At 34.8% G+C, this 24,017-nt stretch overlaps 2 protein-coding genes and 1 long non-coding RNA gene across 3 annotated transcripts; 1 reads left to right on the top strand and 2 right to left on the bottom strand.

Annotated features, from left to right (window-relative positions):
* Positions 1-1,524: 1,524 nt before the first annotated feature.
* LOC124440161 (ABC transporter G family member 28-like) lies at positions 1,525-23,936 on the bottom strand. The gene is given in 19 exon segments (XM_046990500.1): positions 1,525-1,969; positions 1,972-2,067; positions 2,415-2,558; positions 2,658-2,782; positions 2,876-2,988; positions 3,123-3,274; positions 3,380-3,640; positions 3,967-4,079; positions 4,193-4,290; positions 4,370-4,423; positions 4,600-4,710; positions 4,980-5,063; positions 5,176-5,307; positions 5,762-6,061; positions 6,344-6,580; positions 6,972-7,057; positions 7,263-7,417; positions 21,538-21,676; positions 23,596-23,936. Coding segments are annotated over 19 exon segments (2,667 nt in total). The 5' UTR covers positions 23,678-23,936; the 3' UTR covers positions 1,525-1,784.
* Positions 10,498-12,391, top strand: LOC124440197. The gene is made up of 2 exons (XR_006946604.1): positions 10,498-10,614; positions 12,288-12,391. It is a non-coding gene; the product is annotated as an uncharacterized LOC124440197 (long non-coding RNA).
* Positions 15,647-18,605, bottom strand: LOC124440180 (ABC transporter G family member 24-like). Its single transcript, XM_046990518.1, has 9 exons — positions 18,534-18,605; positions 18,359-18,456; positions 18,133-18,245; positions 17,546-17,806; positions 17,289-17,440; positions 17,042-17,154; positions 16,824-16,948; positions 16,580-16,723; positions 15,647-16,231 (listed from the first exon to the last, which is right to left on the bottom strand). Exons 2-9 carry the CDS (start codon positions 18,406-18,408, stop codon positions 15,948-15,950), a joined length of 1,242 nt encoding a protein of 413 aa, XP_046846474.1. The 5' UTR covers positions 18,409-18,456; positions 18,534-18,605; the 3' UTR covers positions 15,647-15,947.
* Positions 23,937-24,017: the final 81 nt, after the last annotated feature.

The raw sequence follows: 24,017 nt of genomic DNA, 5'->3' as shown, positions 1-24,017 counted from the left end.
ATAGATGAGTTACTTAATGAAAAAGTTAAATCGTGTTTAGCCTGTCAGATTATAACTCCAGCAGTGAAAAGGAACCATTGAAAATGTCAGAGTTGCCGAGATCTCCTTGGAAAGAGCTAAGTATGGACTTTGGTGTAGCTCCTACAGGCACAGGTGAATATTTGTTTGTTTTGTATGATGATTTTTCCAGATATCCCATTGTAGAGATAATCCAATCAACGTCCGCAAAGACTGTTATATCCTATTTGGATAAGATACTTTCGGAGTTCGGGATACTAGATACGATACGTTCAGACAATGGACCGCCATTCAATAGCAAGGAATTTTACGAGTTTTTAAAGTATTTGGGATTCAAACACAGAAAAGTTACTCCTTATTGGCCACGCGCCAACGGGGAAGTGGAAAGATTTATGCGTACTATCAAAAAGGCAATAAAGGCTGCGATAATGGAGGAAAAAAATTGGAAGCAAGAAATCCACAGGTTCCTGCGAAATTATCGTGAAACACCTCATAGTTCGACCAAAATCTCTCCATCTATGGCTTTATTCGGTCGACCAATGAAAGTACGTTTACCTGAAGAACCATTTTATGTAGATACAGAGGAAAGAATTCGAGTACAGGATGAAAGAGCAAAATTGAAGATGAAATTACATGCAGACAATAACAGGAACGTAAAGACAAGTGAGATTAAAGTAGGTGATATGGTGTTAGTAAAGAAAGATACGACCACTAATAAACAACAAACACCCTATGATGGTAAGCCATGTGAAGTCGTGGAAAGAAAAGGTTCAATGGTAACAGCGAAGAAAGACAGAATGTTGCTTACTCGTAATTCGTCATTTTTCAAGAAGATAGAAAATGGGAAAAGTCTAGGAGAACCCATTGAGGAAAGTATAAAGGAAAAAGAACGGCGGTATCCTTTGCGTACAAGAAAAGCCTCTATTCGATACGGACAAGTTAAAAGTTAATTTAGAGATTATTTAAAGCAAAAAAAAGAAACAATTAATATTTTCATATACGAACTTATAGATACAAAATACAAAAAAAAATATATTTAATTAGTTTGGGGAGAGGTGTAGTATAGTTATTATGCAAATTACTAGTATTTCGTACGTCATACTACCTATATTATAATTAAGTAATAATCTGTATATAAGTAACATGACTAAGCAATAAAAGGGGAGAAATCTCACAATATTACATATCTGACAGTAACAGACAAGTTTGGTGTCGTTATCTTAGAATCAAACAAAGACTTTCTTAGACGAATTTGTTGTTGTTTTTTCAGAATCAAACAAAGACTTTCTTTATATTTTCTTAATTCCATGCATTAACTGAATACCTCGCACAAAATTAATTTGCTGTTTTGATTGAATCTATTACGTATTAGGGTTGTTATAATACATAATATTATGATTGACGTTGGTATGTTGTGCATTGGACATAATAGGAGATTTTTCAAGTAAATTGTAACATCGACATTCTAACCTGAGAATTTTATCATAAATTGTTCACTTTGCCAAATTCATTGAAGGTATATAATTGATAGTTAATTTTATTCATATGACATAAAAAGTTACCAAGACAAAAAAGTAACAGGTGTCACAGCTTACAAAACACTATGTCGTTATAATATTTTTTCACAAATACATGCAACTACTAGCTATAAAAACGTTGAAGACACGATGAGCAATGATGTTTTCCTTGCCTTCACTGAAATTTTTCATTACTACCCTATGATATATACGAGTTATACCTTTGCAAAACTATCCTCTTGCTTTGTTTTATTGCTGTTTTCCACGATTTGTAAACAACAAAAACAATAAAGCAAATAAACGATAAACGAAAGCCATGATAACAATCATTCCCAAACAGAAAGAATAGTTTCCATCTAAACTGTAATGATCTTGAAAAGCGATACCGTCACGTATTGGACGATCAACGTCAGGATAACGTAATGCCTCCTTTCAAACAGGGCTTCGACAAACCAACGGATAAATGAAAGGTTGTAAGCAAGTGGTCCAAAAAATGTTAATTTGTCTAGCTTGCATAGAGTAGGAGAAAAACCTGGAAAATATAAATGAAAGCCAAATTACATAAGAAATAAATTGTTCATATATTTATTAATATTTCTGAAAAAAGTTGTGACTACATCTCTTGACTGAGATAGTGTTCAGAATAAGTTTTTGAGTCGCATTATTTTATCTAACTGTCGAAAAAATTGCGTCGTGTGTCAAATTTGCTTTGCAAGTTGAAAGCAACGATAATTTATCTTAAAATCGAAAAATTTTTTGCATAGAAAGATTTTGGCTGATTATCATAACGTACGTCTAACAACAATCATAAAACTGGTCTTGACCTTTGTATTACCTGTATTATATGAATATTCAGGAAAAATATTTAATCAAACTTACCAGACAACATAGCCATAACTAATACTACAACGACAGATGCCATTTGGGAACTCTTAGGATTAAATATTGTGGATATTGCGTAACCAATTCCGGAGCAGCAAAACTGAGCACAAAATACAGCTAAGTAATGCGCCGCAAGATAGGCTGAAAATGTGAGAAAGGTTTAGTTGACAGAAACATGTTATCATCGTAAGAGGTTATTTTGATGATTTTGTAACTTGAAGTTTCTTCACTTTTACTTACATCTAGGTGAGGTAAGAGTGTATAGAAAGCTCAGGTAGACCAATGGCATAATCAATAAGATGGGAATTTGGGAAAAGTTTACAGCAAGGAAATAGCTAAGCCGATTTACACCAGCAGCACTTTCTCTAAAGATAAAATACAAATCAAAGACATTAACGTTAAAATTTCCTATAAATTTAGAAAAATAAATTTAAGATCAGTAATCTTTTCATAGCTACCTCCAAAATGTAGTTCGGTGATTTCCAAAACATCTCAGAGATGCTAACATTGTCGTCAGACCAATAGCCATTCCACTCATTCTTGTCAAACCAGTAAACTTTTCTAAAGTTACCTTTATTGAATGTTCAAAAATAAAACTTGATGGTTAAATAAAAATTATATAATAAAACTTAATTTCGCAATATTAGCTATGTGTTGATTTAAAAATAATTTTGCTTGATGGTCTTCAATTTAGAAAAATTTTACCTCAAGATAAAGTGCTCCAAGAACAGCTCCAGCAAAGAAAACAAGAAATGTATCAATTAACAAAGTTTTTCTTGATCGATATTGAAGAATAAATTCTCTTTGAGTGAATATGAGAAGCTGAATAAACGGATTAGGAAGAACACGTTTTTTTACTGAAATAAAAAAAGCAAAGATCAAAGATTTATGAACAGCAAAAATCAAATTAGGGAAAATCTGATCAAAAATATTTGTGCTTTACTTTTATTATTAGTCTTTACCTTTAGGTTTGGGTTGTTCTTCGTCATGACTGGAGATCATAGTACTTTGTGGGTGGTCATTCCAGGCATTAAATAGATCAATTTCTCCATTTTTAGATGACTCGACTGAGCCACCAATCACATCCATATAAAAGTCAGCCGGATTAACATTTGCAGGTGTTTTAAATCCGAGGTTTGAAAAGTATTCCTCTGCGTTAGGTACGTTGCCTTGATAAACTGTTTTACCGCCAGGACCAAGAAGCAAAATGTTGTGAAACATTCCTGAAAATTGTTAAATGCAGATTAACAATCACATGAAAAAAGTTGTATTTTTTAACTGCGCTGTACATAGTTTTATTGTATGACTGGCACACACAGGCTTAGAATGATCAAATGAGACTATTTCATGAATTAGAAAGTACTGCATTGGAAACTTGTCAAGATTGCTTTTTTTGTGTTGAACATGAATGCATACTTCAACATTTTATTATATTTGGTTTTAAAACGAAAATTTAAAATTGTGGCCGCGTCTTCTCTGTCTGGGCATGTCAACAACATAAACAATATGATCATATAGCCGTAGCTAACAAAACCATTTAAATACTTACGAAATATTTCAAAACGAGGTTGATGTATGACGCACAACACCGTCAATTTTCCTTGCTCAGCTACTTTTCGTAGTGATCTCAACACAGACAAACTTGATGTACTGTCTAAACCACTGAAGTAATGGAAAAAAAATAAAAATTCGTATGATAGAATCAAATCCTTTTTAATAAACTATTCAATGCTTTTTTTGAGAGGTCACAATAAACTTTTAATGTTTATATGTACCTGGTAGGTTCATCCAAAAAAAGCAAAGTTGGATCAGCAATCAATTCCATTCCAATGTTTACTCTTTTTCGTTGTCCTCCAGAAATTCCTCTTGTTTCCTCAATTTATTAGTATAAGTATTTTTATCAATCCTCTCTACTGGCAGAGAGAGAGAGAGGCTTACTTTTTAAGGCTTACCTCATCCCCGATAAGCGAGTCAGCAACGTGAGAAATTTCAAGTATGTTCAGTGTCTACAAAATTTCAGAGAGAAGTAAAATGACAGGTCATAAAAGCGGGAACGCTATTACTTTAATTGAATGCTCAAAGCAGAACAATGAAATTTTATAAGTGGTGTAGATTTGTCATTTTGGTGTTCATCGGTGAAGAAATGAAAAGAATAATTTTCTTTTATAGTTAATAAATGTACCTCCTTTATTTTCAACTCGATGGTTGCTTTTTTAGTTTCAGATGGTAAACGTAACATTGCTTGGTAAAATAAAACTTCATAAACCGTGAGATTCCTATGCATCGTATCTTCCTGTTAAAAAATACATCAATGTTGTCATTACAATGTTGAAAGTCCAAAGATGTGCAGCATTAAACTCTTGCAAACTTATAACTCTGCTACTTTCCAGGTTAACTCTTGAAGGTCTTATACTGCTGTGCTCCTTCCTCTACCTTCCTCTCCCCATCCTTTGGTTCTCCTACAACTGTTTCACATGTGTTGAGCCCCAACAAACAACACACTGATAAGAAACAAGAACTATTCATCTGGACAGTAAATCAAGAAAGTAAAAACAAAATAACCTGAGGCACAAATCCTGTTATAGATCTAAATTCTTTTATTCCTGTTACAGCTTCACCGTTGAATAATATTTTTCCAGTTCTTATCTAGAACACAAATCAAAATAATGAAGTTAATTCTATTGAAATATTTCAGTTTTTAGTTTTCAATGCATCAAAATGAATATCATAATTTGAAAAATTAAATATTTCATCATACCCCGTAATAAGCTTTACCACTCAACGTGTTGAGGAAAGTCGTTTTACCGGCTCCTGATGGTCCCATTACAGCAGTTACCTCTCCTGAGCGTACATGACCTGTGACTCCTTGTAGTACAACCTTTCTATTTCCCTAACAAAAAAAAAGGAAAAATCCTAATCTAGGAAAAACTTTGGAAATTGTGAGATGTCAGAAATTATCCCTTTAGCATGTTTACTTTTTTGGTTTGTGGATGAGATTGAGCTATTGTGTCTACGATTTGAAAACATGACGTTCACTAAGAGAAAGATAATACGTAACTATCACGATAAAAAAAGCTCTATGTACGATTTCAAAGGACAGTATTTCAAATTAAGACCGAGAACTCTAACTTAGAATTGCGTACATATTATATTTTTTAAATATAAAATAACAACAAGACAGCGCGTACACTAATTGGTTTATTGCTGAGTTTGCATTTTAGTTAGCATTGGCCGGTGTCCGGCCCTGCATGTGCAAACCGATCTATGGCACTGATCTAGCTTTGTCAATTAAATAAAATAATTTGCAGAATTTCCAAAACACTCATCTATACAAAAACACTTACAGACTTTAACGTCAGACCCAAGTTTTCAAAGCTTATGTCAATGGTGTATTTCTCAGTTTCATGAAAGCGGTTTTCATCTTCCTTTACAATGTCTTGCATTCTGCCAAAGTCAACGCTGACAAACTCTTTTGACAAAAAACCTTCTCCATTTCGAAGTCGATTGTAATAGAGCTTGACTTTATTCCATTTATTATACAACACCAGTAGAGTTGTTAAGATTAGGACAATAAAAAGAATTACTAATGGAGCAATGAAGTTGATGATCGGTGCAGAGCTTTTGTTTTTACATCTTGTAAGCCACTGTAAAAACATTAGGAAAAAAATAGTAATGTTAAAATGTTTATCCTTGATTTGCCGTTTAACATCATCCGCCACTTTCGGATACGTTGAGGTACAATAGGATGTATATGAGTACATTTATAGTCTCGAGTGTTTAAAATATAGCACGCCCTAAGACTTAGACGAACTTCTGTGTCCTAGGCTACAAATTATAAAATTTGAATTTCAAAATATGAGAAAATTAATATCCTTATTCTCTCAACATCTCAGGCATTATTACAAATTAATAAAAATTATACTTGCCGGGCAAAGATCAGGCGCAGTACTACCTGGACGACAGTAGTACCCAGACTGACATGGTTTTTTATCATTCGGTGTAGGACAATAGTAGCCTTCAGGACAAGGTTTAGGTTTGTCAGTACCGCCACATAAACAATTTTTATCTTCAACGTCGTTACATTTTCTTACAGAAGTGTTCAGTATTAGTGGAGGTTCATTTTTACCACAGCACACACCAAAACCACTACATTGAACTTTATCCTGTGGACGTAAGGTGAAAAATAAAATATCGTTAATTGACACTACTATAAGCATTTTCAAAAATTTAACAAGATCAAACATGAACAAGTCCAAACAAAAACATAAGAGTTGATCATTTTGTCTATGGATGGTTTTTTCCCAGGCAGTGTCAGTCCACTTCCAAGGCAGTTCACTCAAGGCCAGTGTCATATTAACCAATGGGTGCAGTGGGTCCGTGCGCAGGCACCCAAAAGTTAAATCTATGCTATCATATAACAGTAAAAATAATTTCGGACTAAATAATCAGCTCTATTTATCATTTTAAATGAAGCGTGACATGTATATAACTCGTATAAATAAACTTAAGCTGATCTGAAGTAACAACGAAAGATATAAACTATACAATACCTACCCCTTCAAGCTTCTTTTCCTTTGGTACACAGTAAGCTCCTGATGGACAGGGTATAAGACAGAATTGTTTAGGTGGACAGAAGAATCCTAAATTTTCAAATGAATTTTCTTCACAAAATGAGTTTTGTCAAACAATTTGTTTATAATTTAGTTATATTTTTACGGATGAGTGAAAAGTATAATTAGGATTCAGATACAATTTTTGCGGAAGCCATATTCCTTAATATTAGAGTTATCACACCACATAAATTATAATAACTGGCTGATGGAGTTTTCAGAAATGTTTACCAACCTGAAGGACAAGGTTTGGGTTGAGGATTTGGTTCACTTAGATTCAAGTAAAATCCACCTGCACAAGCTTGAGTACGCCAACTATGAACACAATCTTTTTTAGGATCAAACTGAGCACGATACGAAACGGATGTATTTAGCTGATTATCAATGATTTTAGTGTGATTGAAGCTCGTGTGTTTTTTTGATTTCACACAAGATTGTATTACTTCATTGTCACCAGCAAATGGACAACATTGATGTGTATATTCCGGAGGACAACAACCACCAGGGGGAGATCGAGGCTTTCCTACATAACAATATGCATCATCTACAGTTTCATCGTCAATGTACATCACATACAGTACAAATCAATCTCGACGGTAAATAACAGTAATTTTTAAGTAAAAAATTGACTTTTTCAAACATTTTCCAGAACTGTCGTACGTTTTTAGTTGTACTCTTGTAACGAATACAAAGTGTAAACCACAGAAACAAGTTCAACAAAAATTAGTTACTTTAATTAATTAGATACTCCAATTGTACGAGGCATATGCTGTGATTACATTTCTCAACACTATAAAACGGGATGTGAATGAAAGCAAAAGAAGTTTTTACAATTGGACCACAGTGCTTGTTGTATTTGCTCAGCACGTTACTCACCAATAAAATTTGTCTTGTCGAAGTTTCTAAAACGTCTTTATGATGTATAACAGTCTTTTTATTGATTTCTAGTTATCTTTTCTTTGTGATACGAAAGGTGTTGCCTGTATCGTGTGGTGTGCCCTAGCTAGATTTCGCCCTTAGCTAATCAATAGGCTATATTTTAGTTAGGGAGTCAAGTTTTTTTGAATACCTAATATTGGTGTATTGACTGCAGAAAACCAAAAATAAAAATCGAAAAATATGCAAAAAAAATCGTTAGTAGGGACGCAAATGCTTTGTGTAATAGTGCAAAGTAGTACTATAAAAATCGTTTTTTTATAAGATTTTATCAAAAAAATTCGCCAGTAATGTTTAAATTTCCCAAAAAGACGATTCTCTTCAAACACTTTCTTGTCCGACACCGTTAGACAAGTTAATATTTTTGCCTGACAACGCTGCTAACTTTGAATTTTTTTGAGTGCGAGTCCCACCCAATCCTCTCTCTTCCTTAGAAGAGGCTGCACACAACCCTCTCTCCTCCTTAAAAAGACACTTCCTCAACTCCCTCTCCTCCTTAGGACATACTTCCTCAACCCCCTCTCCTCCTTAGGACATACTTCCCCAAACCCCTCTCCTCTTTAGGACATACTCCCCCAACCCCCTCTCCTCTATAGGACATACTTCCCAAACTCCCTCTCTTCTTTTGGACATACTTCCCCAACCCCCTCTCCTCCTTAGGACATGCTTCCCCTGTTAGAGATACATAAGAATGAAGGAGCTTTAATTCCTGGAATTTGATCGTTCAAATTAAGATAATTACCATACCACAGAAAACCTAATTATGAAACGTAAATTGACAGACTGAATGGTCGAACTGATATCGTTTAAATACTTATTCTTTACCAAATCATTTCACATGCGTAAAACCGGTCATCATCATCATCATATCTTTTCGCGTTTTTGTTTCGCGTGTTGTAGCAATCAGTCGAAATCAGGGACGGCACGTTAAGCCTTGCTACTTGTCCCCCACCAAATTTCCCTCACATGGCTTTGGTCAACCCGGGCTAGGTTTACAGACACATTGCCAAATGTGCCACGAGCCGGGATTGAACCCCCGCTGTCTGGCTTACAGCTCACGCAATTAACCATTCAGCCACCCGCCCCACTTTTCGTAAAACCGGTTAAAGTGCAGCAGTTTCGCATCTAATTAATGTAAGAAAATACATTATTCTAGTTGTGAAATTTGACCTCTCTGTGGTTTATACATAACAACGTAGAAAATAAACATGTACAAATTTTTGAACGGAATCAACAGATTTAGGATGGTGGGTAACTATCATGCGAAAACAAGCATTAAATGACCATATTAGCAAACTCGAGAGTTATATGAATTATGAAGTCTATTTAGTAATTACAAGCACCTCATAAGCTGTTAATCGACGCATTTATAGTGAGAAACAAAGGAGTACTTTGTTAAAACTATCTCACTGTTTTCATCAGATATATTTAAGCGATGAACCAAATGCTACAGGTAGACTAAAATGTCCATAAACTTTTGAGGCATTATATTACATAAAAATGCACGTGAAATGGGTGTGACAAATAAAATGTTGTTTCCTCGCTACATAAAGGATCGACTTAAATACTTACTGTCACAAAGTGATTCTTGCTTCGATGAGAAGATTTTCAGAAAAGGATGAGTGCAATGAGCGAAAGCTTTGAATGACTCATTCTTCAATAACTCAATTTTGACTACTGCAGCTTGCGTCTTACTGTAGAATGTCAATAATGTTGACATGCAGACTGGCGAAAGATAATCTCCGTATCGATTTCTCAGAATCAAACTTGAAAAAGTATGTCCTTAACACATCCGTTTGAATTTCTTTGAATTCGTCACCTCCTCTTACTTTATACCGAATACAAAATTATATTATTAAAAAACAATTTGCTATAGTAAAATTACTGCAAAAACATCACAATTTGTTGCAACATAGTCTTGTGCATGGACCACGAGGAGCTTTACTACATATTTTTAGGGGGGGGGAGGGATCTATGAATTTGCTCCCCTCTCCTTTGCTTGAAAAACACTCACATTTCCCGCTAGCTACGTGATATTAACTGCAAGCCAAAATGTCAGAAAAAGTTATTTATAGAAAATGGGCGTGTGACTGAAATACCTAGCATTTTCTGCATGCATGTTTATTGAAATATAGGAAACTTTTCTTTAAAGCAGATCTGCTTTAACATTTAAATATTTCTTCTTTTCTTAAAATATATCTTGGTAACGATTTATTACACACTGATAATAAAACTATTTTATAGGAATTAATGGTTTGTGTACAAATAATTAATGAGATACAAACACAAACAATTTACTTTGATGACGAATTGAAACTTAAATTTAAGCGACGACATCACTCTCTTTGAGTGGAAGTTAACCACTTGATTTTAACTTTGAGGCACACAAGACTGAATTCGCATTTAATAAATTAGGCATTAAACAAAAAAAGCACAAACACATTAATTTCTTTTTAAGCTACTGACGCGAAGAAAACGAAAGAAGAAGTTTTTTTCTCTCAATTAAAATAATCCTACCTGTTTTGTAGCTGCATGAATTATATAAGTTATAGAATAAACGCTCGTTAAAGGCTATATTTTTAATGCAGTTAATCAGTGCATGATTGCACTCAACAAACAACAAAATAGCATATCGTTTAACTTCTTTTACTGTTTTCATCAGATAAATTTAAATGCACGTCGTAGAAAATACTTTGAACTGCTGAGCTACAATATTAAAAACTGGCTGAAATGTCATTAAATTTGAAATTTATCGTTTCCATGACATGGAGTTAAAGCTTTAACACATTATTAACTAAAACACTTACTGCCACAAAGTGATTCTTGCTTTGATGTGTAGACTGTCAGAAAAAGAATGAAGGCAATGAGCAAAAGCTTAATTGAATGATAACTCATTTTTGACGTCCGGGCGGGTTGCGTCTAGCTCTTAGCATGAAAGAAATGTTGTATCTTGTAGTATAGTTATTATGCAAATTATTAGTATTTCGTACGTCATACAACCTATATTATAATTAAGTAATGATCTGTATATAAGTAACATGACTAAGCAATAAAAGGGGAGAAATCTCACAATATTACATCTGGCGACAAAGATTACGAAGGGACGAAGAAATACGATTTGATCCTGAGAAAGATACTACATTTCCAACATGACAGCTTTGCCTAGCTTCCCGACGTTCAACCTAGAAGAACCAGACCTTAGAAAAGCTTGGGGAAAATACGTATCAAGATTGGAGAATTTGTTGTTGGCAATGAACATCACAAACGCTGCAAGAAAGAAGGCGATGCTCCTGCACTATGTCGGTGAAGAAGTTAATGAGATATTCGAAACTTTAGAAATTGACGAGCCAGATAGAGAAGAAGATGTATTTAGAAAAGCGGAGAAAGCGTTACGAAATTACTTCACTCCACAGAAGAATATAGAATTCGAAGTTTATAAGTTTCGTCAAGCGAAACAACTCCCAGGAGAAAACATATCCGCGTACTATACGAGATTGAAACAATTGGCCAAATCCTGCGAAGTTCATGAAGAAAGCAGAGAGATAAAAACTCAGATCATACAAAATGGTTCATCTTCAAAATTGCGGAGAAAAGCGTTAGCAGACCCCGAAATAACGATGGAGAAATTAATACAAATGGGAAAAACAATGGAGATGTCAAAAACACAAGCAGAAGGCATTGAAAGCACGAATCGAATTTGGCATAAAAGAAAGCAGTTCAAGAGGCCCACGGAAAAAACCTCAAATGCTTCCGAATATTCATCGAAGATCAAATGCAAATTTTGTGCTCGTGAACATCGTCCAGGGAAAACAAATTGCCCGGCATATGGAAAGAAATGTCGACAGTGTTTAAAGTGGAACCATTTTCAAGTTTGCTGCTATGAGAATCGAAGAGGCAAAGATCGGATGCAAGACAATTATCCAAGTTCTCGCGCTGAATCAACAAAGCGAAACGGACAGATAAAACGTAATCAAGTAAGACCTCGTCAAGTGAATACGGTGCAAGAAATAACGTCCGAATCAAGTATGGAAGATGAATATGTATTTTCAACATTGATGGCGCAACAAAAGCTGCCGAAATTTAAAGTTAAGATAAATGGTACTCCTGTGTCAGTCATGGCAGATACCGGTTCCAGCGTAAATCTCTTGGATGAAGTGAATTTTAACAAATTGAAGAAAAAGCCAATATTGCAGGAAGCAAATGAGAAAATCTTTCCTTATGGATCGAAAAAACAACTATCAATTAAAGGAAAATGTCAGTGTGTGGTCGAAACCGATAAACTATATGGGTTGGAGACATTTTTTGTTGCTAATGGGAATACGAGCTGCTTGATAAGCAGGAAAAGTTCTCAAAAATTGGGCCTGGTACAAATAGTTGCATCCATAGAAGGCACTACAAAGTCTAAACAGGAACCCGTTAAAGAAAAGGCGCAAGAAAAAGTGAGAGAAGATACCAAAGTGGAAGAGCTAATTAACAAATATCAAGAAGTCTTTCAAGGACTGGGAAAATTGAAAGGGTTTCAAGTTCATCTACACGTAAATAAGGACGTACAACCTATCGCACAACCTCATCGTCGGGTGCCGTTTCATGTGAGAAAAGACTTGGAGAAACAGTTAAAACGAGACGAAGAACGCGGAGTCATAGAGAAAACGGATGGACCAACACCTTGGGTTTCACCAGTCGTGGTCGTACCAAAACAAAAAGGGGAGGTCCGAGTTTGTATAGATATGCGACAAGTAAACAAAGCGATAAAGAGAGAACGACACTTGACTCCGACGATTGGTGAAATTATAAGTGATCTAAATGGTGCTGTATGGTTAAGCAAATTGGACTTAAATCAAGGCTATAACCAGTTAGAGCTTGATGCAGAATCAAGATATTTGACAACCTTCTCAACACACATTGGTCTACGGAGATTTCGACGTTTGAATTTTGGAATAAACTGTGCTGCAGAGATATTCCAAAATGCCATTAGAGAAACGTTGAATGGACTGAGAGGCGTGATTAATATCAGTGATGACATTATGGTTTTGGCGTAGACGAGAAAGATCACGATGCAAATTTGAACGCGGTATTACAACGAATTAAAGATCGAGGACTAACTCTTAAGAAGGAGAAATGTCTGTTTAAGAAAAGAAGTTTAATATTCCAAGGGTATGTGTTCTCAGAGAATGGTATTGTGCCGGATCCCAATAAAGTGAGAGCAATTAGGGATGCACAAATCTTAAAGATGTCGGAGAAGTACGAAGTTTTTTAGGCATGACCAATTTTTGCTGTCGATTTATTCCACATTACGCCACAATTACGGAGCCGTTACGTCGACTTATCAAGAAAGATGCCCCATTCGTGTGGACAAGAGAACAAGACGACACAATGAAAGCCCTACGGAAAGCATTAACAGATGGGCCAGAAAGTGCGTATTTCGATCCGGATAGTGATACGGAGGTTTTCACAGATGCTAGTCCAGTTGGTATTGCAGCAGTCTTGGCGCAGAGGAAAAAGGGAGAAGAAAAAAGGAAAATAATTGCTTACGCTAGTAAATCACTAACTACCACAGAGAAAAATTATTCCCACTTGGAAAGAGAAGCTTTAGCTATAGTATGGGCCTGCGAACATTTTCATTTATATTTGTTTGGAGGAAAATTCACCATCGTCACTGATCACAAGCCGCTGGTGAAAATATACACAAATCCATCATCAAAGCCATCTGCGAGATTAGAACGATGGGCTTTACGATTGCAACCATATGATTTTGAAATCTGTTTTCAACCTGGAACTCAAAATCCTGCAGATTTTCTCTCACGTCATCCCTTATCTGATGAGAAACTAAACAACCGGCAAGAGAAAGTAGCAGAAGAATTTGTTAATTACGTTACACAGAACTCGGTTCCAAGAACAATCAGCAGGAAAGATCTGGAAGAAGCTACAAGAGAAGACATTACTCTTCGAGCAGTAATTCAAGCCATTGAAACAGGTAGATGGTTTGAGAGTTCAAAGATGGTAGGAGTAAATCAAGCAGAATTTAGTTCATATGAGAAAACTAAAAATGAACTTTGCATATCTTCGGGTATAATTCTACGAAAACATCAAATAATCATACCAGAAAGTTTACGAGAGAAAGTAGTGAACATTGCTCATGAAGGTCATATGGGAATGTCAAAAACGAAAGCGTTATTACGTGAAAAGGTATGGTTTCCACGTATAGATGAGTTACTTAATGAAAAAGTTAAATCGTGTTTAGCCTGTCAGATTACAACTCCAGTCAGTGAAAAGGAACCATTGAAAATGTCAGAGTTGCCGAGATCTCCTTGGAAAGAGCTAAGTATGGACTTTGGTGTAGCTCCTACAGGCACAGGTGAATATTTGTTTGTTTTGTATGATGATTTTTCCAGATATCCCATTGTAGAGATAATCCAATCAACGTCCGCAAAGACTGTTATATCCTATTTGGATAAGATACTTTCGGAGTTCGGGATACTAGATACGATACGTTCAGACAATGGACCGCCATTCAACAGCAAGGAATTTTACGAGTTTTCAAAGTATTTGGGATTTAAACACAGAAAAGTTACTCCTTATTGGCCACGCGCCAACGGGGAAGTGGAAAGATTTATGCGTACTATCAAAAAGACAATAAAGGCTGCGATAATGGAAGGAAAAAATTGGAAGCAAGAAATCCACAGGTTCCTGCGTAATTATCGTACCACACCTCATAGTTCGACCAAAATCTCTCCATCTATGGCTTTATTCGGTCGACCAATGAAAGTACGTTTACCTGAAGAACCATTTTATGAAGATACAGAGGAAAGAATTCGAGTACAGGATGAAAGAGCAAAATTGAAGATGAAATTACATGCAGACAATAACAGGAACGTAAAGACAAGTGAAATTAAAGTAGGTGATATGGTGTTAGTAAAGAAAGATACGACCACTAATAAACAACAAACACCCTATGATGGTAAGCCATGTGAAGTCGTGGAAAGAAAAGGTTCTATGGTAACAGCGAAGAAAGATAAAATGTTGCTTACTCGTAATTCGTCATTTTTCAAGAAGATAGAAAATGGGAAAAGTCTAGGAGAACCCATTGAAGAAAGTATAAAGGAAAAAGAACGGCGGTATCCTTTGCCTACAAAAAAAGCCCCTATTCGATACGGACAAGTTAAAAGTTAATTTAGAGATTATTTAAAGCAAAAAAAAGAAACAATTAATATTTTCATATACGAACTTATAGATACAAAATACAAAAAAAAATATATTTAATTAGTTTGGGGAGAGGTGTAGTATAGTTATTATGCAAATTATTAGTATTTCGTACGTCATACTACCTATATTATAATTAAGTAATAATCTGTATATAAGTAACATGACTAAGCAATAAAAGGGGAGAAATCTCACAATATTACATATCTGACAGTAACAGACAAGTTTGGTGTCGTTATCTTAGAATCAAACAAAGACTTTCTTAGACGAATTTGTTGTTGTTTTTTCAGAATCAAACAAAGACTTTCTTTATATTTTCTTAATTCCATGCATTAACTGAATACCTCGCACAAAATTAATTTGCTGTTTTGATTGAATCTATTACGTATTGGGGTTGTTATAATACATAATATTATGATTGACGTTGGTATGTTGTGCATTGGACATAATAGGAGATTTTTCAAGTAAATTGTAACATCGACATTCTAACCTGAGAATTTTATCATAAATTGTTCACTTTGCCAAATTCATTGAAGGTATATAATTGATAGTTAATTTTATTCATATGACATAAAAAGTTACCAAGACAAAAAGTAACAGGTGTCACAGCTTACAAAACACTATGTCGTTATAATATTTTTTCACAAATACATGCAACTACTAGCTATAAAAACGTTGAAGACACGATGAGCAATGATGTTTTCCTTGCCTTCACTGAAATTTTCATTACTACCCTATGATATATACGAGTTATACCTTTGCAAAACTATCCTCTTGCTTTGTTTTATTGCTGTTTTCCACGATTTGTAAACAACAAAAACAATAAAGCAAATAAACGATAAACGAAAGCCATGATAACAATCATTCCCAAACAGAAAGAATAGTTTCCATCTAAACTGTAATGATCTTGAAAAGCGATACCGTCACGTATTGGACGATCAACGTCAGGATAACGTAATGCCTCCTTTTCAAACAGGGCTTCGACAAACCAACGGATAAATGAAAGGTTGTAAGCAAGTGGTCCAAAAAATGTTAATTTGTCTAGCTTGCATAGAGTAGGAGAAAAACCTGGAAAATATAAATGAAAGCCAAATTACATAAGAAATAAATTGTTCATATATTTATTAATATTTCTGAAAAAAGTTGTGACTACATCTCTTGACTGAGATAGTGTTCAGAATAAGTTTTTGAGTCGCATTATTTTATCTAACTGTCGAAAAAATTGCGTCGTGTGTCAAATTTGCTTTGCAAGTTGAAAGCAACGATAATTTATCTTAAAAATCGAAAAATTTTTTGCATAGAAAGATTTTGGCTGATTATCATAACGTACGTCTAACAACAATCATAAAACTGGTCTTGACCTTTGTATTACCTGTATTATATGAATATTCAGGAAAAATATTTAATCAAACTTACCAGACAACATAGCCATAACTAATACTACAACGACAGATGCCATTTGGGAACTCTTAGGATTAAATATTGTGGATATTGCGTAACCAATTCCGGAGCAGCAAAACTGAGCACAAAATACAGCTAAGTAATGCGCCGCAAGATAGGCTGAAAATGTGAGAAAGGTTTAGTTGACAGAAACATGTTATCATCGTAAGAGGTTATTTTGATGATTTTTGTACTTGAAGTTTCTTCACTTTTTACTTACATCTAGGTGAGGTAAGAGTGTATAGAAAGCTCAGGTAGACCAATGGCATAATCAATAAGATGGGAATTTGGGAAAAGTTTACAGCAAGGAAATAGCTAAGCCGATTTACACCAGCAGCACTTTCTCTAAAGATAAAATACAAATCAAAGACATTAACGTTAAAATTTCCTATAAATTTAGAAAAATAAATTTAAGATCAGTAATCTTTTCATAGCTACCTCCAAAATGTAGTTCGGTGATTTCCAAAACATCTCAGAGATGCTAACATTGTCGTCAGACCAATAGCCATTCCACTCATTCTTGTCAAACCAGTAAACTTTTCTAAAGTTACCTTTATTGAATGTTCAAAAATAAAACTTGATGGTTAAATAAAAATTATATAATAAAACTTAATTTCGCAATATTAGCTATGTGTTGATTTAAAAATAATTTTGCTTGATGGTCTTCAATTTAGAAAAATTTTACCTCAAGATAAAGTGCTCCAAGAACAGCTCCAGCAAAGAAAACAAGAAATGTATCAATTAACAAAGTTTTTCTTGATCGATATTGAAGAATAAATTCTCTTTGAGTGAATATGAGAAGCTGAATAAACGGATTAGGAAGAACACGTTTTTTTACTGAAATAAAAAAAGCAAAGATCAAAGATTTATGAACAGCAAAAATCAAATTAGGGAAAATCTGATCAAAAATATTTGTGCTTTACTTTTATTATTAGTCTTTACCTTTAGGTTTGGGTTGTTCTTCGTCATGACTGGAGATCATAGTACTTTGTGGGTGGTCATTCCAGGCATTAAATAGATCAATTTCTCCATTTTTAGATGACTCGACTGAGCCACCAATCACATCCATATAAAAGTCAGCCGGATTAACATTTGCAGGTGTTTTAAATCCGAGGTTTGAAAAGTATTCCTCTGCGTTAGGTACGTTGCCTTGATAAACTGTTTTACCGCCAGGACCAAGAAGCAAAATGTTGTGAAACATTCCTGAAAATTGTTAAATGCAGATTAACAATCACATGAAAAAAGTTGTATTTTTTAACTGCGCTGTACATAGTTTTATTGTATGACTGGCACACACAGGCTTAGAATGATCAAATGAGACTATTTCATGAATTAGAAAGTACTGCATTGGAAACTTGTCAAGATTGCTTTTTTTGGGTTGAACATGAATGCATACTTCAACATTTTATTATATTTGGTTTTAAAACGAAAATTTAAAATTGTGGCCGCGTCTTCTCTGTCTGGGCATGTCAACAACATAAACAATATGATCATATAGCCGTAGCTAACAAAACCATTTAAATACTTACGAAATATTTCAAAACGAGGTTGATGTATGACGCACAACACCGTCAATTTTCCTTGCTCAGCTACTTTTCGTAGTGATCTCAACACAGACAAACTTGATGTACTGTCTAAACCACTGAAGTAATGGAAAAAAAATAAAAATTCGTATGATAGAATCAAATCCTTTTTAATAAACTATTCAATGCTTTTTTTGAGAGGTCACAATAAACTTTTAATGTTTATATGTACCTGGTAGGTTCATCCAAAAAAAGCAAAGTTGGATCAGCAATCAATTCCATTCCAATGTTTACTCTTTTTCGTTGTCCTCCAGAAATTCCTCTTGTTTCCTCAATTTATTAGTATATGTATTTTTATAAATCCTCTCTACTGGCAGAGAGAGAGAGACTTACTTTTTAAGGCTTACCTCATCCCCGATAAGCGAGTCAGCAACGTGAGAAATTTCAAGTATGTTCAGTGTCTACAAAATTTCAGAGAGAAGTAAAATGACAGGTCATAAAAGCGGGAACGCTATTACTTTAATTGAATGCTCAAAGCAGAACAATGAAATTTTATAAGTGGTGTAGATTTGTCATTTTGGTGTTCATCGGTGAAGAAATGAAAAGAATAATTTTCTTTTATAGTTAATAAATGTACCTCCTTTATTTTCAACTCTATGGTTGCTTTTTTAGTTTCAGATGGTAAACGTAACATTGCTTGGTAAAATAAAACTTCATAAACCGTGAGATTCCTATGCATCGTATCTTCCTGTTAAAAATACATCAATGTTGTCATTACAATGTTGAAAGTCCAAAGATGTGCAGCATTAAACTCTTGCAAACTTATAACTCTGCTACTTTCCAGGTTAACTCTTGAAGGTCTTATACTGCTGTGCTCCTTCCTCTACCTTCCTCTCCCCATACTTTGGTTCTCCTACAACTGTTTCACATGTGCTGAGCCCCAACAAACAACACACTGATAAGAAACAAGAACTATTCATCTGGACAGTAAATCAAGAAATTAAAAACAAAATAACCTGAGGCACAAATCCTGTTATAGATCTAAATTCTTTTATTCCTGTTACAGCTTCACCGTTGAATAATATTTTTCCAGTTCTTATCTAGAACACAAATCAAAATAATGAAGTTAATTCTATTGAAATATTTCAGTTTTAGTTTTCAATGCATCAAAATGAATATCATAATTTGAAAATTAAATATTTCATCATACCCCGTAATAAGCTTTACCACTCAACGTGTTGAGGAACGTCGTTTTACCGGCTCCTGATGGTCCCATTACAGCAGTTACCTCTCCTGAGCGTACATGACCTGTGACTCCTTGTAGTACAACCTTTCTATTTCCCTAACAAAAAAAAAGGAAAAATCCTAATCTAGGAAAAACTTTGGAAATTGTGAGATGTCAGAAATTATCCCTTTAGCATGTTTACTTTTTTGGTTTGTGGATGAGATTGAGCTATTGTGTCTACGATTTGAAAACATGACGTTCACTAAGAGAAAGATAATACGTAACTATCACGATAAAAAAAGCTCTATGTACGATTTCAAAGGACAGTATTTCAAATTAAGACCGAGAACTCTAACTTAGAATTGCGTACATATTATATTTTTTAAATATAAAATAACAACAAGACAGCGCGTACACTAATTGGTTTATTGCTGAGTTTGCATTTTAGTTAGCATTGGCCGGTGTCCGGCCCTGCATGTGCAAACCGATCTATGGCACTGATCTAGCTTTGTCAATTAAATAAAATAATTTGCAGAATTTCCAAAACACTCATCTATACAAAAACACTTACAGACTTTAACGTCAGACCCAAGTTTTCAAAGCTTATGTCAATGGTGTATTTCTCAGTTTCATGAAAGCGGTTTTCATCTTCCTTTACAATGTTTTGCATTCTGCCAAAGTCAACGCTGACAAACTCTTTTGACAGAAAACTTTCTCCATTTCGAAGTCGATTGTAATAGAGCTTGACTTTATTCCATTTATTATACAACACCAGTAGAGTTGTTAAGATTAGGACAATAAAAAGAATTACTAATGGAGAAATGAAGTTGATGATCGGTGCAGAGCTTTTCTTTTTACAACTTGTAAGCCACTGAAAAATATTAGGAAAAAAATAGTAATGTTAAAATGTTTATCCTTGATTTGCCGTTTAACATCATCCGCCACTTTCGGATACGTTGAGGTACAATAGGATGTATATGAGTACATTTATAGTCTCGAATGTTTAAAATATAGCACGCCCTAAGACTTAGACGAACTTCTGTGTCCTAGGCTACAAATTATAAAATTTGAATTGCAAAAATATGAGAAAATTAATATCCTTATTCTCTCAACATCTCAGGCATTATTACAAATTAATAAAAATTATACTTGCCGGGCAAGGATCAGGCGCAGTACTACCTGCACGACAGTAGTACCCAGGCTCACATGGTTTTTTAACATTCGGTGTAGGACAATAGTAGCCTTCAGGACAAGGTTTAGGTTTGTCATAACCACCACATAAACAATTTTTATCTTCAACGTCGTTACATTTTCTTACAGAAGTGTTCAGTATTAGTGGATGTTCATTTTTACCACAGCACACACCAAAACCACCACATTGAATTTATCCTGTGGACGTAAGGAGAAAAATAAAATATCGTTAATTGACACTACTATAAACATTTTCATAAATTTACCAAGATCAAACATGAACAAGTCCAAACAAAAACATAAGACTTGATCATTTTGTCTATGGATGGTTTTTTCCCAGGCAGTGTCAGTCCACTTCCAAGGCAGTTCAATCAAGGCCAGTGCCATATTAACCAATGGGTGCAGTGGGTCCGTGCGCAGGGACCCAAAAGTTCATTCTATGCTATCATATAACAGTAAAAATAATTTCGGACTAAATAATCAGCTCTATTTATCATTTTAAATGAAGCGTGACATGTATATAACTCGTATAAATAAACTTAAGCTTATCTGAAGTAACAACGAGGGACTTGAACTATACAATACGGATACCTACCCCTTCAAGCTTCTTTTTCTTTGGTACACAGTAAGCTCCTGATGGACAGGGTATAAGACAGAATTGTTTAGGTGGACAGAAGAATCCTAAATTTTCAAATGAATTTTCTTCACAAAATGAGTTTTGTCAAACAATTTGTTTATAATTTAGTTACATTTTTAAGGATGAGTGAAAAGTATAATTAGGATTCAGATACAATTTTTGCGGAAGCCATATTCCTTAATATTAGAGTTATCACACCACATAAATTATAATAACTGGCTGATGGAGTTTTCAGAAATGTTTACCAACCTGAAGGACAAGGTTTGGGTTGAGGATTTGGTTCACTTTGATTTAAGTAAAATCCACCTGCACAAGCTTGAGTACGCCAACTATGAACACAATCTTTTTAGGATCAAACTTAGTGTTATTGAAGCTCGTGGGTTTTTTTGATTTCACACAAGATTGTATTACTTCATTTTCACCAGCAACTGGACAACATTGATGTGTATATTCCGGAGGACAACAACCACCAGGTGGAGGTCGAGGATTTCCGGATCCTACATAACAATGTGCATCATCTACAGTTTCATCGTCAATGTACATCACATACAGTACAAATCAATCTCGACGGTAAATAACAGTAAATTTTAAGTAAAAAATTGACTTTTTCAAACATTTTCCAGAGCTGTCGTACGTTTTTAGTTGTACTCTTGTAACGAATACAAAGTGTAAACCACAGAAACAAGTTCAACAAAAATTAGTTACTTTAATTAATTAGATACTCCATTTGCAAGAGGCATATGCTGTGATTACATTTCTCAACACGATAAAACGGGATGTGAATGAAAGCAAAAGAAGTTTTTACAATCGGACCACAGTGCTTGTTGTATTTGCTCAGCACGTTACTCACCAATAAAATTTGTCTTGTCGAAGTTTCTAAAACGTCTTTATGATGTATAACAGTCTTTTTATTGATTTCTAGTTATCTTTTCTTTTGTGATACGAAAGGTGTTGCCTGTATCGTGTGGTGTGCCCCAGCTAGACTTCGCACTTAGCTAATCAATAGGCTATATTTTAGTTCTGGAGTCAAGTTTTTTTGAGTACCTAATATTGGTGTATTGACTGCAGAAAACCAAAAATAATACTATTGTGTAATATTGCAAGGTAGTACTATCAAAATCTGTTTTTTTATAAGATTTTATCAAAAAAATTCGCAAGTAATGTTTAAATTTCCCAAAAGACGATTCTCTTCAAACACTTTCTTGTCCGATACCGTTCGACAACTTAATATTTTTGCCTGACAACGCTGCTAACTTTGAATTTTTTTGAGTGCGAGTTCCACCTAAGCCTCGCTCCTCCTTAGGAGAGGCTGCACACAACCCCCTCTCCTCCTTAAAGAGATACTTCCCCAACCCCCTCTCCTCCTTAAAGAGATACTTCCCCAGCCCCCTCTCCTCCTTAGGACATACTTCTAAAACTCCCTCTCCTCTATAGGACATACTTCCCATACTCCCTCTCCTCTTTAAAGAGACACTTCCCCACTCCCCTCTCCTCCCTAGGACATACTTCCCCAACCCCTCTCCTCCTTAGGACATACTTCCCCAACCCCCTCTCCTTCTTAGGGCATGCTTCACCAACCCCCTTTCCTCCTTAGGACACACTTCCCCAACCCCATCTCCTCCTTAGCACATACTTCCCCAACCCCCTCTCCTCCTTAGGACATACTTTTCCAACTCCCTCTCCTCCTTAGGACATACTTCCCCAACCCTCTCTCCTTCTTAGGACATGCTTCCCAAACTCCCTCTCCTCCTCAGGACATGCTTCCCCTGTTAGAGATACATAAGAATGTAGGAGCTCTAGTTCCTGAAATTTGATCGTTCAAATTAAGATAATTACCATACCACAGAAAATCTAACTATGAAACGTAAATTGACAGACTGAATGGTCGAACTGATATCGTTTAAATACTTATTCTTTACCAAATCATTTCATATGCGTAAAACCGGTTAAAGTGCAGCAGTTTTGCATCTAATTAATGTAAGAAAAATACATTATTCTAGTTGTGAAATTTGACCTCTCTGTGGTTTATACATAACAACGTAGAAAATAAACATGTACAAATTTTTGAACGGAATCAACAGATTTAGGATGGTGGGTAACTATCATGCGAAAACAAGCATTAAATGACCATATTAGCAAACTCGAGAGTTAAATGAATTATGAAGTCTAATTAGTAATTACAAGCGCCTCATAAGCTGTTAATCGACGCATTTATAGTGAGAAACAAAGGAGTACTTTGTTAAAACTATCTCACTGTTTTCATCAGATATATTTAAGCGATGAACCAAATGCTACAGGTAGACTAAAATGTCTATAAACTTTTGAGGCATTATATTAGATAAAAATGCGCGTGAAATGGGTGTGACAAATAAAATGTCGTTTCCTCGCTACATAAAGGATCGACTTAAATACTTACTGTCACAAAGTGATTCTTGCTTTGATGAGAAGATTTTCAGAAAAAGAATGAATGCAATGAGCGAAAGCTTTGAATGACTCATTCTTCAATAACTCAATTTTGACTACTGCAGCTTGCGTTTAACTGTAGAATGTCAATAATGTTCACATGCAGACTGGCGAAAGATAATCTCCGTATCGATTTCTTAGAATCAAACTTGAAAAAGTATATCCTTAACACATCCGTTTAACTTTCTTTGAACTCCTCACCTCCTCTTACTTTATACCGAATACAAAATTATATTATTGAAAAATAATTTGCTATAGTAAAATTACTGCAAAAACATCACAATTTGTTGCAACATAGTCTTGCATGGACCACGAGGAACTTTTCTACATATTTTTAGGGGAGGGGAGTGATGTATGAATTTGCTCCCCTCTCCT

This window comes from Xenia sp. Carnegie-2017, unplaced genomic scaffold, assembly GCF_021976095.1.
Source record: "Xenia sp. Carnegie-2017 unplaced genomic scaffold, XeniaSp_v1 HiC_scaffold_1, whole genome shotgun sequence".
Taxonomy (NCBI): domain Eukaryota; kingdom Metazoa; phylum Cnidaria; class Anthozoa; order Malacalcyonacea; family Xeniidae; genus Xenia; species Xenia sp. Carnegie-2017.
This window is presented reverse-complemented; position numbering and strand designations above follow the sequence as displayed.